Source organism: Peromyscus leucopus, chromosome X (assembly GCF_004664715.2).
Source record: "Peromyscus leucopus breed LL Stock chromosome X, UCI_PerLeu_2.1, whole genome shotgun sequence".
NCBI classification, from domain to species: Eukaryota; Metazoa; Chordata; class Mammalia; order Rodentia; family Cricetidae; genus Peromyscus; species Peromyscus leucopus.
The window spans coordinates 94,202,071-94,218,036 of record NC_051083.1 but is presented as its reverse complement, the minus strand read 5'-3'; the positions used below and the strand labels follow the sequence as shown (position 1 = coordinate 94,218,036).

Sequence of the window (15,966 nt, the reverse complement as noted above, 5' to 3'; positions counted from 1 at the left end):
AGAAATGTGATTGCAAAAAGTATCACAACACTAACCTCTGGATTCCAAATGCAACTGCACAGGCAAGCATACATACATATATATACACCACACACACAAAATAATTAAAAAAGGAAAAAAAAATCTTGTCAGTTGTAAGAAAATAGATGAAACTGGTCATGATGTTAAGGAAATGAGCCACAATCAGAAAGACAAATGAAAGTTTTTTTCTTATGTGAATCAATCTCTCTCACTCTCTCCCGTGTGTGTTGTGTGTGTGTGTGTGTGTGTGTGTGTGTGTGTGTGTATTATGATATAATACAATGTATCATATATATGACAAAGTAAGAAGAGAACTATTTGAGAAGGGGACCAGTAAGATAAGAGGGACAAGAGAGGATAATGGGGGCATGGCTATGAGCAAAGGAGACAATATACACTTTTGAAAATGTCATAATAAAACCCACCATTTCACATAATGAATATATGTTGATAATAATCATTAAAAGAATATTTACAATTATCTGATGGTATCAGGAAAATTATCTTTTTTTTCTATTTGGGGAAATATATAGTACATCTTATCATAAACTTAAAAAACCTTGTGTGACTGTGGACATGTGTTTGCCATGGCTGTGTCTGTCTGTAGGTTAGAGTGTAACTTTAGGTATTCCTCCTTGAGACTGCATCTCTTGATTTGTGTGTGTGTGTGTGTGTGTGTGTGTGTGTGTGTGTCTGTGTTTTTGTCTGAGACAGGGTTTCTCTGTGTAGCCCTGGTTGTCCTGAAACTCACTCTGTAGATGAAGCTGGCCTGGAACTCACAGAGATCTACCCGCCTCTGCCTCCAAAGTGCTGCAATCTAAGGCGTGGACCACCATCACTGACTACATCTTTTGTTTTGCTGTTGACAAAGCCAGGCTAGCTGACTTCTGAGCAACCTGATGCTGCCTGACTTCTACCCTACAGAGTACTGGGATTAGAGATTCAAAACTCTGATCCTCAATCTGTGTGGCAACTGCTGTTACCCACTGACCCATGTCTCCAGCCTCTAAACATTTTTTTATAACAACAAAAATACCTTTTTAGAAAATGCTTTAGTCATGCTTGGTAGTGCACACATTTAATCCTAGCACTTCAGAGACAGAGGCAAAGGCAGGGTGATCTGTGAATTCGAAGTCAGCCTGGTCTACATAGAGAATTTTAGGCCAACCAGGTGAGGCCTTGTCACAGAAATTAAAACAAAACCTTACAAACAAAAAATTCGATATTCCTATTGAAAATATTCCAAAGAAAATTACTACTAAAGTGTCATATAATATTCCAGATTTTTGTTTGTTTTTTGTACTTGTTTTTAAGACAGAGACTCTCTACATAGACCCAGATGTCCTGGAACTCTGTAGATCAGGCTGGCCTCGAACTCAAGAGAACCACCTGCCTCTGCCTCCCAAGTGCTGAAATCAAAGACCTGTGCCACCACTGCCTGGCTAATGCTAGAGGTTTTTTAATACATACAAACCTCTTTTCTTTATAACAAATGAAACCAGAGAGAATTTTTTAAAGTTAAAAAGAAATCCACTTGCCGGGCGGTGGTGGCGCACGCCTTTAATCCCAGCACTCGGGAGGCAGAGGCAGGCGGATCTCTGTGAGTTCGAGGCCAGCCTGGGCTACCAAGTGAGTTCCAGGAAAAGGCACAAAGCTACACAGAGAAACCCTGTCTCGAAAAACCAAAAAAAAAAAAAAAAAAAGAAATCCACTCTCCCCTAACTGCCCCTCTGAGCCCATCTCCCTTAAATGACAAATGTTAAAAGTATGGCATTTATACTCTCCCATGTCAGGTCTCTTTTTATATAGAAATATGCAAGAAAGGATATATGTATATTCTTACTTTATACATTTCACAAAAACAGAATCAGAGTGGAGACTAATGGCATATACCTTTAATGTCAGCACTTAGGAGTCAGACACAGATGTATCTCTGTAAGTTCAAGGCCAGTATGGTCTACATAATGAGTTTCTGTCAAAAAAAAAAAAAAAGGAATCATAGAAAAACACCCTGAAACTGTACATGTACTTTTGTCATTTGGTCCTTGACATAGGCCCAGAAAGAGAAACTAAAATTCAGTTAAGAAGGTCATATAAGAAATGCCAAAATGGGCCAGGCGGTGGTGGCACACAGCCTTTAATCCCAGCACTTGGGAGGGAGAGCCAGTCCGATCTCTGTGAGTTCGAGGCCAGCCTGGTCTACAAAGCGAGATCCAGGAAGGGCACCAAAACAACACAGAGAAACCCTGTCTCAAAAAAAAAAAAAAAATGGCAAAACAGGATTTAGCCTGTGATTTGCTTTCTGAGGTATAGACCTCAGAAAGTCACTGAGCATTTTTTTTTGCAATGTTTAAGATTTATTTATGTTTATGGGTGTTTCATCTGCATGTACGTTTGCACACCAAAAGAAGCTACCGGATCCCAAGGAACTATAGTTATAAGTTGTGAGTCACCATGTGGTGCTGTGCTCTTAATGGATGGGTCATCTCTCCAGGCCCCTCACTGAGCATTTTAACAGACATTATCAGGTACTTCTGATAACAAGATAGGAGTGATTCCTGCATAATCTCAGAGAGCTTCAGTAGTGAACGGAAAAAATGAAAGGGGCCTGATTATGAAGTGCCATATGAGGTGATGCTTGAAAAGGCACTGGCGGCAGGTGGAGCTTGGAGGTGCTTCATTTGGGGGAAAGAAACGACCACAAATTATCAGAGTGGACTATGGCTGATGGAGCTACGGCCAGACTATACTCTCTTGCTTTAGTTGTGTCAGGAAAACCCTATGTTTCCAATTCTGGAACATTCCATACCTTAGAACGGGCTTTTCTTTTTTTTTTTTTTTTTTTTTTTTTTTTTTTTTTGGTTTTTTTCGAGACAGGGTTTCTTTGTGTAGCTTTGCGCCTTTCCTGGAACTCACTTGGTAGACCAGGCTGGCCTCGAACTCACAGAGATCCACCTGCCTCTGCCTCCCCAGTGCTGGGATTAAAGGCGTGCGCCACCACGCCCGGCTAGGGCTTTTCAAACATGGGACAAACTATTACATTGGGGGGGGGGCTTACAAGTTTTGAAACTTGCTTAGATTATTTATTTATTTATTTATAGATTTTTTTGTATGTTTTAGTCCTGTTTCTTTCTGATTTCAAAGGGTGTCAATCCTACCAGTGGTTGGTTCCCATTTTTTTCTTTGGGCAAGCGTGAGGGCGCTACCTCATCTCCCCCTGCCAGTCCTGGATATTGGAACAGTCCAAGAGCAAACTCGCGAGATTTCCAAGCGAGACTTGGTCCTCACGAGTCTTTTTCTCTAAAGCCGGCTACGTGACGAGAGAGGACTGCTATTTGGCTTGTTCTGCCTCTGTCCCCCTTGGTGGACAGGCTGGTTTTGTGGCAGGTGTGCTGGACTTGTACCTCTGCTGGCCACTCGTGGGAGAGGTGAGTCCTGGTGGGGGAGTGTGTCCTAGGGAAATAAAAAGCCTTCCAAGCAGTTACTTTTAGATAAATGTGGCTGGCGACCTACTGGGAGAGGGAGAGCTAAGGACCTTATATAGGGAGACTTAAGGGGCAAGGTTGTGCTAACAAAGACCTACAACAGATTGTTCTGTTCTTACAGGCTCAGCAAAGCTCCTAAGACACTCAGCAATCATGAATCCCAACGATCCCTCTAGTGGGTTCCGGCACGGCAAAGTGTTAATGTTCATCAATGAGCAAATGTCCAAGCACACAAAAGGCCCCGAGTTCTACTTTGAGAACCTGGCGCTGTCCTGGGAGGAGGTGGAAGAAAAGCTCAGAATCCTCCTGGAGGATGGCGAGATGCCTAGCCAGGCTCGGGAAGCCTGTGCCTGGGGCAGCCTGGCCTTGGGTGTTCGCTTTGCTTGGAGGCAAGGCCACTTGCAGGGGCGCAGAGTGCAATGGCTTCACGACTTTGCCAGCCTGCACAGGTCAGCGGCACATGCCTTGGCATCAGACCTGAAGAAGCTCACAGACCAGCGAGAGATTGAACGCAAGGAGGCAGCCTTCCAACTTCAGCTAGCCCACACCAAACTGGCAGAGGTGCAGAGAGAGCGGGACCTGCTGAGACTGAAGCTACTACACGCGGTAAGATTACCTCCTTATCCAGTCTTATCCCCACCCTATGCCACCCCTATGACCATAACCCATTCCCAGAATATGTTTCAACTCCGCCCACTTCTCTCCAGGAGCTGAGGGCCTTTCCAGTTGCAGAGATGCCAGTCGTGACTAGAGCCCCTGCTACTGCTCAAGGAGCAAAGACAGAGACACCAAATGCAGACGAGAAAAAAGAGGTGACAGCTAGTGATAAAGCAGTTCGTGAACCAGAAAAGGAGATGGAAGGGGCTACAGCCATGGCTGCTTCTGGGGAGCTGGCAGGCACAGGAGAGCTGGAAGGAATCACCCTGGATCATTTTGGAGCGGTGGAGTGGAAAAATTATCCCTTGGGCTTGAAGGAGGAGGGAGAAAAGGGGAAAGAGGGGAAAGAGGGAGAGGAGGGAGAGGACAGGGAAGGGGAAGGCAAGTCTATGGGAATACCTACATGTTCTGACTCTGAGCCCTTAGATCTCAGCAGGTCCACAGGCTCCCCACAACCTGTTACAATCCAACTCCCTGACTCATTCACATACTCATATGAAAGCCCCTTCCCAGTCACACCCACCCCATCCCCGCCACTAAGCATTGTCACAGAGCCTCAGATGCCTCCCTATTTCATGGCCACTGATATGAATATGTCTGACACTGAGGGCCCAACAGTATACCTCCAAGAACTCCCAAAAGATAGTCAAGATAGCCAGCTACAGAGAAATATGGCACTTCACAGGCCTGGGGATTGGGATTGCCCTTGGTGTAAAACTGTGAATCTTTCAGAGAAGGAAAACTGCTTCCGATGTGGGAAGCTAAGCTGGCTGCAAAGCCCTCAGTGAGTTCAGAAATGTGATACAGAGTAGAAATTTCCCATAGGGAAATCAATTCTCAGAGGTGGGAAAAGTAGAATGGGAGGGGTTTCATGGGGATGGGGAGGGGAAAACGGGATGAGTACAGATGGTGTGGGAGGGAAAAGTTTTGATTTCTTTTGTGTTCCAGATAATTAGCATTCAACACCTCAGAACTGCTTCACCTTTGTGTTTGTGTGTGTTTATGTGTATGTGTATATACTAGAACATTCTTATATCAAACCATTTTTCTTTTATATCTTGATTTTTGTTTCTATAAAAAACAAAACAAAACAAAAACAAAACAAACAAAAAAAAAAAAAAAACCAAGGTCTCATCTAGCCCAGACTGGCCTCAAACTTACTATGTAGCCAAGGATGACTGACTCCACTTCTTAAGTGTTGAGATTATAAGTGTGTATTACCATGCCTGGCTCAGAAATGTAGTTTCAAAACAGCGCACCATTAAAGAACATAATGGAATTAGCAGGGGAATTGAAGAAGCGGAGAGCACGCAGTGAGGATTTCTTTATACCAAGTCTCCAGGAATGAACTGGGTAGGATGCCTATGTTCTGAGGGAATTCTATTACCAGAAACAGGTCAAGCCTCAGCTAGTTGTTCCCAGGAATGAACTGGATAGGAGGCTCACGTTCTGAGAGAGAAATAATACAAGAAATAAAGCCATCAAATGAAGCTGGAGATGGGTTAACCTTGGGTTTATGCTTGACTCAAATTAACTTGGCAGAGATTTGCCACCCCTATGAGAATTCTGAAAGAGTATGGAGGATGCCAGCACCAGATGCAAGCAAGGACTTCTGTGAACTCTTCCCTAGTCCTCAAGTGGGCAGAACCATGGACAGATCTGAACAGGAAACTCCACTGCTCCAAGGTGAGTGAGCAACTGATAGTACACAGAGGGTTTGACGGTCTCTATCAGCCAAAGCACAGTGCTAACTGGTGGGATTCTTCCTTCCAACTCAGCAGTGCACTAAATGAAGGAGAATGTGAATTTAAAAAGCTCTCAGTGTATTCAGAAATGTAAAATATAACAGCTTTATCCCAGGAGTAGTGGAGGAAGGAAGAAGTGGGGAGAGTAAGGAGTAGGAGGGAGATCAGTCTGCTTCTCCCCCTCTGTGGCTGTAAAATATGTTGAGAGGAACTATATATGTGTTCTAGTCCTCAGGTAGAAGAAGGACTGTACCTGGACCAGACTGAGACACAACTGGAAGAATCCTGACCAACCTGGAGAACAAGAACCCTTTGTGGTATGGTTGTCTGTTGTTGGTGACGGTATAGTTATCTTCAGGATTGGAGGCCAGAACTCCAGTCTGCAATTTTTTGAACATCCTTTGGGCTTGTTCAGCTCCCTCTACTGCAGGGTTTCCTAATCTCATTGCACTTGACATCTGGATTTGAACAGTTCTTTGCTGTGGGGTAAGAGTTCCTGTGCATTGTAAGGAGTTCAGCAGATTCCTAGCCTCTACCCACAGTATGTCTCTGTGACCCACTCCCTACCCCTTCAGTTTTGACAACCAAAACTGCCTCTACATAGTGCTGCATGTCCACTGGAGGGCAAAAAAACAACCTGAGTTGGCAACCTGTCAGGCAGTGAAATGCTTAGCCTGGGAATCAAAAGACAAGGATACAGAGGCTGAAGCTGACTGAAAAATGTCCACTGGGTCTGGTGTTTACTTTGGATCGTCAAGAAAACTCAGGGTGGTGTGAAACTAAAGTGCCAGGATTGAGGAGTGAGGGGAACTTCTACACCAATAATTTTCAACCTTCCTAATGCTGCAACCCCATGTTGTACTGACCCCCAACCATAAAATTACTTTCATTGCTACTTCCTAACTATAATTGTGCTACTCTTATGAGTCGTAATGTAAATATTTGTGTTTTCCAATAGTCTTAGGTTACCCCTGGGAAAGGGTTGTTTGACCTCTACCCCTAAAGGGGCCGAAACCCCCAGTTTGAGAGCCAATTCTGTCCAAGGACTCTAGGCTATGAATGGAAGAAGTCAAGTGAGATACAAGGTTAAGAGAGGGCTATTTTGTCACTTAGTACATGCTTGAGAAAAGATATCTGGGTGAGATATCTGACAAGCATTTCAATTCTAATAAGGGCAGTACTTTTGCAGAGATTTCCTAAAGTAAAACAATCCATCCTGCAGGAAAGCTCCTTAAGACTGAGATGTTCTAAAGAAAGACACATTAGTAGAAACGTGGGTTGTTAAGGCAGTAACAGAGAAAGCTTTAAATCCAAGAAGAGAAAAAATGATCTTGTGTACTGGATAGCTGTATGGGAGGTGTAGCCAATGGTATTAAAAGAAAAACAGTACTATGAAAGGGATCATTTTGTTTTGTGTAAAATAAAAAACTTAAGGTTCTTAGGTATATATACGTGTGCTATATAGAAATATGTTACGAATTTTTCATTTTGTATCCAGAAAACATACATTTCAATATTAATTGAAATGGTGTGGAAAGACATTCAGCAAACAAGGTATCAGCAGGGAACAGAAGGCAGTGTGGTATGGGATATAAGAGGACAGGGAAGTTTGAGTAAAAGCATTTTCTTTCTTTATGTACCTATGTTTTGAAAGTAATAAGATGTTCACAAAAATAAAGAAAATTAATTTACCCACTGGAGTTTGGAAAGGCTGTTTCTTACTCAGGGATGGGAGGGAAAAAAAGGACATCAGACACTGGTATCTGTGGCAAAGGGGTGGGGGATTCCTGGAGGGAGATGGAGGGAAAGAGAGAGGGGGGGAGGGAGGGAAGGAAGAAGAGGGGGAGAAAAGGAGGGAGAGGGAAAGTTGGAGAGAGGGGGAGGGAGGGGGCCAATGCACCTGCAGATGAGTAGTGAAGACAGAAGTCCAGGGAAGTGAGAGGCCATTATTAGAACACCTTAGGAATAAATGAAGCACAAAGTAGGACATGGATGGAAAGAAAAGGATCATCAAGCTGCATAGACTAGCATAAGACCAAACTGAAAGGAAACTTAGACAATACGAGTCTGGTAGGAAAATGGATTGCTCTTTTGAGTCTGAAGAAAGGCACCTAATACAAAATTTACAAGTACTCCAACCTACCACACTCTCATTGTAGCAGAAACACCAAATCTAAAGGAGAAAAGGCAGGAAGGATGAATGGAGTTCTTAGAGTGAACCATTTCTACCCATTTGGGGCTTGTAGTGCTCTTCCACTGTGCATAGATAAGCTGAGTCCTAGCTATATTTTGTTTTCAGGTCCAATCTGCTGGAACTGTAATGTCTGGTAACCCAGTCTTATCTTTAATGCCTTAAGAGTTTAAAGCAAACCAACTTACTTCAGGTCTTTGACTTTACAGTATGGACTACACAGTGCTTGACAGAACCGGTGTAGCTGGAACACTAGCAAATTGTGCAACTGGAAGGACCTAAAAGAGATGAAAAAGCAATAATAATTTTAAAAGCTTGTTTGAAGCTTTTTTTTTATACACCATGCAAGTTTTAATTTACCTCTTAAAATTTACTTCATCTGTTGGGTGGCAGTGGCACATGCCTTTAATCCCAGCACTTGGGAAGCAGAGCCAGGCGGATCTCTGAGTTCGAGGCCAGCCTGGTCTACAGAGAAAGATCCAGGACAGGCACCAAAACTACATACAGAAACCCTGGCTCAAAAAGACAAACAAAACAAAAAAAAATAACTTCTGTGGGATGTCCTGTATGCTGTGAATATATGTTGCTATGATTGATCAATAAACAAAACGCTGATTGGCCAGTAGCCAGGCAGGAAAGATAGTGTAAGAGGGACAAGGAGAGAGGAGAATGCTGGGTAGAAAAGAAGGCTGAGTCAGGAAACGCTGCCAGCTGCCCTGGGGAGAAGCATGATGTAAGATACCTGTAAGCCATGAGCCACGTGGCAAGATATAGATTTATAGAAATGGGTTAATTTAAGATATAAGAACAGATAACAAGAAACCTGCCACAGCCATACAGTTTATAAGTAATATAAGTCTCTATGTGTTTACTTGGAGGAAGTGAATGGAAGAGATTTGTCCCTACTGCCAGCAGGTCAGGACACAGGAAAACTTCAGCTACAATTTACTTCATCTTGCACATAAGGAAATTAAAGACAAATAAAGAGAAAAAATGTTAGAATAATTTGGTCAACATGCCTCCCACAGGGCCATGCTGTAGCAGGAATCTTAAAAGTTCTTATTGATAAAATCAAACCCAGAGCCAGGTATTGGGGTGAACTGGAAGATCAGAGAACAAGCCACAGCTAACCTCACCTGGTCACCTTCTCAGCTGGTCTTGTTTCCTCAGACTGGAAGCTTCTGTGTCCTCATCCCAATGGCTCTCAGCTGAACTGCTGCTCGAAAGCCTGAAGCTTAACCAGCCAAATGCTTAACCAGCCAAATGCTGCTAGTTTCTGGTCCTCACACCCTATATACCTTTCTGCTTTCTACCATCACTCCCTAGGATTAAAGGCATGAGTCACCATGCCTGGCTGTTTCTAATGTGGCCTTGAACTCACAGAGATCCCAGATGGATTTCTGACTCTGGAATGCTAGGATTAAAGGCATGTGCTATCACTGCCTAACTAGTGGCTTTTCTGTTCTCTGACCCCAGATAAGTTTATTAAGGTATACAATATTTTGGGGAACACAATACCACCACACCATGCTGATCTGGGAGGCTGGTGTTGCCACCTGGAGCCACTGAGATGTCCAGGCACCAGCTACTGCCTAGGGCCATGTCTGAGTCTGTGGCCCAGTGGCTGTAGAGTAAAAGGGCCTGCCAAAGAAACCCACCCTGGCCCTGAGGGCATAAGAGCAGGAGAGCTGACCCTGCTCCACCTACCCCACCCCCCATTCACCCTACAGCAATCAGGAGAGAGGGCCCTGCACCTTCTCTGGGCAAAACAGTAGAGCTAGCCCTGGTGATGTTGAGTATGGGGGACCCAGATCTGAGGAGAGCAGGAAAACTGGTCCCACCCCTTGTTGTAGGCTGCTTTGGATGAGCTAACTGAAGCAGTGCTGGAGAGCGTGCCCGGGTAACACTGGAAGGAAAGCTGGCAGGCTGACTAACTCAGCTACCACCCAGGCCCAGAACCAGGAATAACATCCACTGAAATCTACGAACCATTGGAGCATGTGAAGGGGACAAACCTACAGATCCAAAACAACAGGATCTCCATGAAGAGTCCCAATGAGAGTCCATTACCGGTGGCATAGCAGAAGCCAGAGGCCTAGAGCCAGACCAATCGCTCACAGTAATGAACACTTACAAGTAAAGATGAGTGGATTAAAAGGTAAATTGTGTGACTCAATGGGCCACACTGCAGCTTTCACAATGAGATTCTCCATTTTGTTTTGCTTTTTTTTTTTTTTGGTTTCTGAATTTTCTTTTAAATTTGGTTTTGATTGGGGGGAAATGTTGCAAGGGCAGAGGGCAGAAGTGAAGGAGATAAACAGGATCAGAATGCATGATGTGAAATTCACAAAGAAGCAATAAAAGTTTTAAAAAAAGGATTAAGGTCATGTAGGTTGGTTTAACCAGGTCTGACTCCAAGGTTATACTATGTGCCAGAAACCAAAGTGAGCACGGATTAACTCAATGAGAAGTATTGTAATCACTATTGTACTGGGAGATTAAGTGATTTTTTCAAACAACCTTTACTAGATAATATTTGAAAAACACTTTTGTATGTGATGTATGTATATGTATGTGGTATGTGTGTGCATATGCATGTGCACATGATCCTATGTAGGAGGCACACATGCACATAAGTATCCATGCATGTGGAGACTAGAGATCAGTATCGACTATCTTTGTCTATTGCTCTAGATCTTATTGCTTAAAGATTTTTATTTTGTGTGTATGGGTGTTTGTCTGCATATGTATGTCTGTGCACATGTGTGCAGCACCTGAAATGGCCAGAAGGTGGCAACAGATCTTCTGGGTCTGAACTTACAAAGGGTTGTGAGCTTGGAATTAAACCTGGGTCCTCTGCTGGGGATGTCTTTCTGGATGCTGTGAATGTGTTGCTCTGATTTGATTGATCAATAAAATGCTGATTGGCCAGTAGCCAGGCAGGAAGAACAGTATAGGTGGGATAAACAGAGAGGAGAATTCGGGGAAATGGAAGGTTGAGTCAGGAGACACTGCCAGCTGCCACCATGAGAAGCAAGATGTGAAGGCAAAATTGAAAAAAGGTACCAAGCCACATAGCTAAACATAAATAAGAATTATGGGTTAATTTAGGATATAAGAACTAGATAGCAAGAAGCCTGCCACAGCCATACAGCTTATAAGTAATGTAAGTCTCTTGTGTATTTATTTGTGTCTGAGCAGCTGAGGGCCCAAGCAGGACTGGAGAAAACTCCAGCTACTAATGGTACCCAAATGTTTATTTTTATTTAAAACAGGTTGATTATAAATTCAATCTCTTTCTAAAGAAAAGGAAGTAGTATAGATATAATAGGATGAAAGGGTAGATTATTGAACCTACTTTTAAAGAGCAACAACTTATTTAAAATGTTTTACATTGCTATGGATTTTAGTTTATTGATACAAGTTTAAACTTAACTTTGTTATACAGTATATTTCTACTCTTGTTTGAGGTATTATGTTTATATAACTCATTTAGATTGCAATGGATAATTAAGAAATACAGATTAATAATTAGTCTTCTATGATAGTCAAACTTATAGCCATGTTAGTTAAGTTTTCTAGTTATACCTAGATATAATTCAATTAGGTAGGTAATCTTCAAACACTTCAAAGACCTACAGAATATGATATTTAAAATGTTTTAAAAATTTAGACTTTCTGGACGGTGAGACATGTCTGCTCCTGGCAACACCAGTTTACTTCAGAGAGGAGGATGGACATTGAAGACACTCTATATGGAGTTTATCTTCTTCTCGGCAAAAATAGGCACTTGGGCAAGAAACTGTTCTTGCCTGGACTGCTTGATTGACTGGACATGCAGGACCCTTAGGAAGGTGACCACTGAACTTTGCTTGGCAAAATGGTCCTTCAGGTTCCTGCTTCGCAGAGGAAACCGCCAGATATTCTACAGGACACAGAAGTGACTGAGAGACTCTAGGACTGTGGGCTGAAGACAGGTGCCCCCACTTTACAGAGGATCTTTGAATGATGACCAGGCTGCCAGCTGTCTCTGTCTACTCTTGCAAGACTCCCAAAAGTTGCTTGCATCCTTCTCCCATTTCTCAGGTAATATTATATCCTTCTGAGGTCTTTGATGTAGTTAAAGACTAGATAGTTATAATTTCCTTAGTTATGATTAAAAAATAAGTTAGATATAAAACCTTAGACTCACAAATATAGGATAGATAGGATATCTTCTTTAATTTTGCAAAATACAAATAGACTAGATATTATAACTATAATTCTTGCTTGATAGTTGTTTTGTTATATGTAATTTTACTATGATAAAGTTAAACCTTCCTTTGTGGAAAAAAAAGAAAAGGGGAAATGCTGTGGATGATTGATTGATAAATAAAATGCTAATTGGCTGGTAGCCAGACAGGAAGTATAGGCAGGATAAAGAGAGGATAATCCTTTCAACAGGAGGGCTGAGGAAGTGGGATGCTGCCAGCTTCCACAGGGAGAAGCATAATGTAAGTTACTGGTGAGGCACGGAGGCAAAGTATAGATTTATAGAAATGTGTTAATTTAAGATATAAGAACAGATAACAAGAAGCCTGCCATGGCCATACAGTTTATAAGTAATATAAGTCTGTGTGTTTATTTGGGAGTCACAAGTGGAAGAGATTTGTCTCGACTGCCAGCAGGCCAGGACATAGGAAAACTTCAGCTACAATGGAGGGTGGGTGTGGGAGCCCACAAAGGTTTCTCTCCTCTATATATTTCTACCTAAATTTCTTATCCCTCAATCCTCAAGAGTACCCTGGGTAGAAAAAGTGAGGGCTGGTCTCCCATAGATGGTGCCTGAACAGGGACCCAGGGACATAGCGAAAGGGGTATCAGGGGCTGTCATGGGTGTAAGGTACTCTGATAAAGAACTGACAAAGGTGATGGTATTTTATTCTCAGGAGTAAAAGTGAAAGTTGTTGAAAGATGCCCGAGTAAGGCTGCAACATAGATTTCTCTCTATTAAGGTTTCTTTCTTTTTCTCTCTTAAATTCTAGCTGTAAAAATTAAGGAAAAAATGTAGAGTAGGAATACAGTGTAGAAAAAACATAGGATAAGAAGACAAAAATATAAATTAGAATGCAAGAATATACCATAAGAAAATAATTAGGATAAGCAACAAGACAGAGGCACTATATCCTTGATTTCCAACTATGGGACTGTGAATGCAAACTCTCTGAAAAATCATAAAAAAAAAATCGATCAAAGAGGAGAAAAAATGGGCAGAAAAAGATTCCTATGGAAGCTTTTGGCCTGGGGACAGCTAAAATGCTAAGTCCAAGTGGCAAAAGAAAAAAATTTTCCCTGGGGTGGACGTGAGAAAGACAAAACCCTCTGCTCTGCCAGCAGTGCCTGAGAAAACTTGTACAACACCATTCAAACAGGGTCTGTTTTCACTTGGCCATGAAGTCGGAAGTTTAGAAAATAGAAGTCTTGGGAAAACTTGGTGGTCTTTCTCAAAAAATGAAAGCTTTCTTGGGAAAAACTTAATCTCTTTCTCTCTCTCTAAAAAGCTAAAAAGCCTTTCAGGTCTTTGCTTCACAGAGATTTTTTTTTCTCTTTCTGTAAAAGCAAAAATTAGGTTCACCTGGAGATATCAGTATGGGAAAATCACCTGTAATAGCTCTAGAAACAAGTGTTTAGGCAGAGAGTTGCTGAGAGCAGGGCAGCCTGAGGAAGCTGCTAGCATGGAAGAAGCAGTGAAGTCAAGCCTTGGCTGTAGTGTCAGGGACTCTGTCTTGGGGAGAAGCCAAGCCAGGACATGATGGAGAACTCTTTGGGAGGGAAAATCTCTGAAAAGACTTTTTCTTAACTTTCTTTCACTAACCTGGTAAAGTGGAAAGCAAGCCCCTAGGGTTTATTGCTTCTGACAAAAACAAGACACTAGTCTGAGTGCATGCAGACAAGCATGATCTGCTTCGGAAACAGTAGCAAGTGAAAGATCTAATTTGAGAGGTACACCTGTTAAATGGTAACACAGGCATTCCAAATCAAGCTTAGGGAAGAAAAAGTAATTCCCCATTGTAAAAACAAAAACAAAAGCAAAAAAAAAAATCATAAAGGGAAACAGAAGTGTGGTGTACCCAAAAGTCATTATGGGAAATGTAGTTTGTAAGGTCATTTGTAACAGCAGGACAATATAGAAAAAGGCTGTGGTGGTATTGTGTTCCCCAAAATATTGTGTACTCTAATAAATTTATCTGGGGTCAGAGAACAGACAGCCACTAGATACAAAGGCTAGAAAATGGTGGCACTCACACCTTTAATCCTAGCATTCCAGAGATAGAAAACCCTCTGGATCTCTGTGAGTTCAAGGCCACATTGGAAATAGCCAAGCATGGTGACACACGCCTTTAATCCCAGAAAGCCAGCCTTTAATCCCAGGGAGTGGTGGTAGAAAGGAGAAAGATATATAAGGCGTGAGGACCAGAAACTAGAAGCATTTGGCGGGTTAAGATTTTGGCTGGGTAAGCTTTCAGGCTTTGGAGCAACACAGTTCAGCTGAGATTCATTCTGGATGAGGACTCAGAGGCCTCCAGTCTGAGGAGACAAGACCAGCTGAGGATCAGGTGAGGTGAGATAGCTGTGGCTTGTCCTGTCTCTCTGATCTACCAGCATGGACTCCAATAACTCGGCTCGGGTTTGATTTTATTAATAAGAACTTTTAAGATTCATGCTACATCAAAGGCACTATGGGAAATGTGTTTTTCTGCTCAAAATAGCAGTACTGCACCCAAAATCCTGATTTTCAGCTGAAAGTTAAGTTACTTTTCCAAGAACTGTTAAAAATTTTAGCTTTACTTCCCGAAAACTAAGAACAGACAAACAGCTTGCCTCTCAGGAGATAGTTAAAATGCTATAAAAAAAAAACCCTTTAGAAAACAAGGGAAAATGGTCCTTACACTGGGAGATGGTTTCAGGTGTGAAAAAGAGCTTGTGGGCTTGAGTTGGACTTAAAATTCAAGAAAGAAACATTGACATCATTAAAAAACACTCATGGTAAACTTAAAAGGCAACTTCAAAAATTAAGAAGAGGGAATCTTACCCCATTTTACACTCAGTCATGTCTAAAAACCACTATTTTACCCTCAGTTAAACTTGGAGCCACACCACTTTTGTCCGACTAGTGGAAAATCAATGCAGGCTTGAGATAGTGCCTAAGAACTGTGCAGGAAGTTTTTTCTAAAAGCTTTAGGGCAGGTCAATACAGTAGTTTCACCCTCACTCTGAGGTGATGCTTCTGCTGTAACTGAGTGAAGTCAATGGCATTTGTTTGAATTGTGGCACTCGGGGGAGCTGCAATAAGTTTGGGTAAAGGGACAGGCCCTAGCTAATAAACCATCTATTGCTGGGCACATTCTGCTGGTTCTGGAACAGCTGAGAGCCTAGCAGGAAAGGTGACTTTTGTGGAATGGCATCATCCCAAGTGTTGCAACTCTATAACAATAGCAACTCTGAGAGCCATTACCAAGTTAGGCACTTATCTCTCCCTGTCAAGGGAACTTTAAGGAGGTTATCAAAACTGACTATGATTTGACTGACTATTAACTCTGAGCTTTATTATAAACTCTGAGTGTTAGGAATGATTTGGGCACGTCCTGTGTTGTTAAATGTTTAGAAATCTCTTCTAAATTTTAGGCAAGGAATCTCTTCCAGATGCTTGCTAGTGTAAGTTAGTTCTGTTAAGAGATTCTTTCTAATAGTTTTATAGGGTTTCCTCTTAAATATAAGTTTGGTCAATAGTTCTTCTAAGAAATCTCTTCTACATATGTAAGAAGTATAAATAAGTAAGCTTGTAAACAGTTGTAAATATGTATAGTAATAACAGTAGTCCTTTAGA

The 15,966-nt window shown here is 42.1% G+C and overlaps 2 protein-coding genes across 3 annotated transcripts in view; one reads left to right on the top strand and one right to left on the bottom strand.

Moving 5' to 3' along the window:
* Positions 1–15,966, bottom strand: part of Vsig1 (V-set and immunoglobulin domain containing 1) — a 168,819-nt gene that overhangs the window by 126,881 nt on the left and 25,972 nt on the right. For both annotated transcript variants that reach the window (XM_037198914.1, XM_037198915.1), the window contains one exon: positions 8,288–8,377. The gene's annotated coding sequence lies outside the window, so the exon portion shown is untranslated. The remainder of the gene's footprint in view (positions 1–8,287; positions 8,378–15,966) is intronic.
* Positions 3,654–5,003, top strand: Tex13b (testis expressed 13B). The gene is made up of 2 exons (XM_037198793.1): positions 3,654–4,112; positions 4,214–5,003. Exons 1-2 carry the CDS (start codon positions 3,660–3,662, stop codon positions 4,949–4,951), a joined length of 1,191 nt encoding a protein of 396 aa, XP_037054688.1. The 5' UTR covers positions 3,654–3,659; the 3' UTR covers positions 4,952–5,003.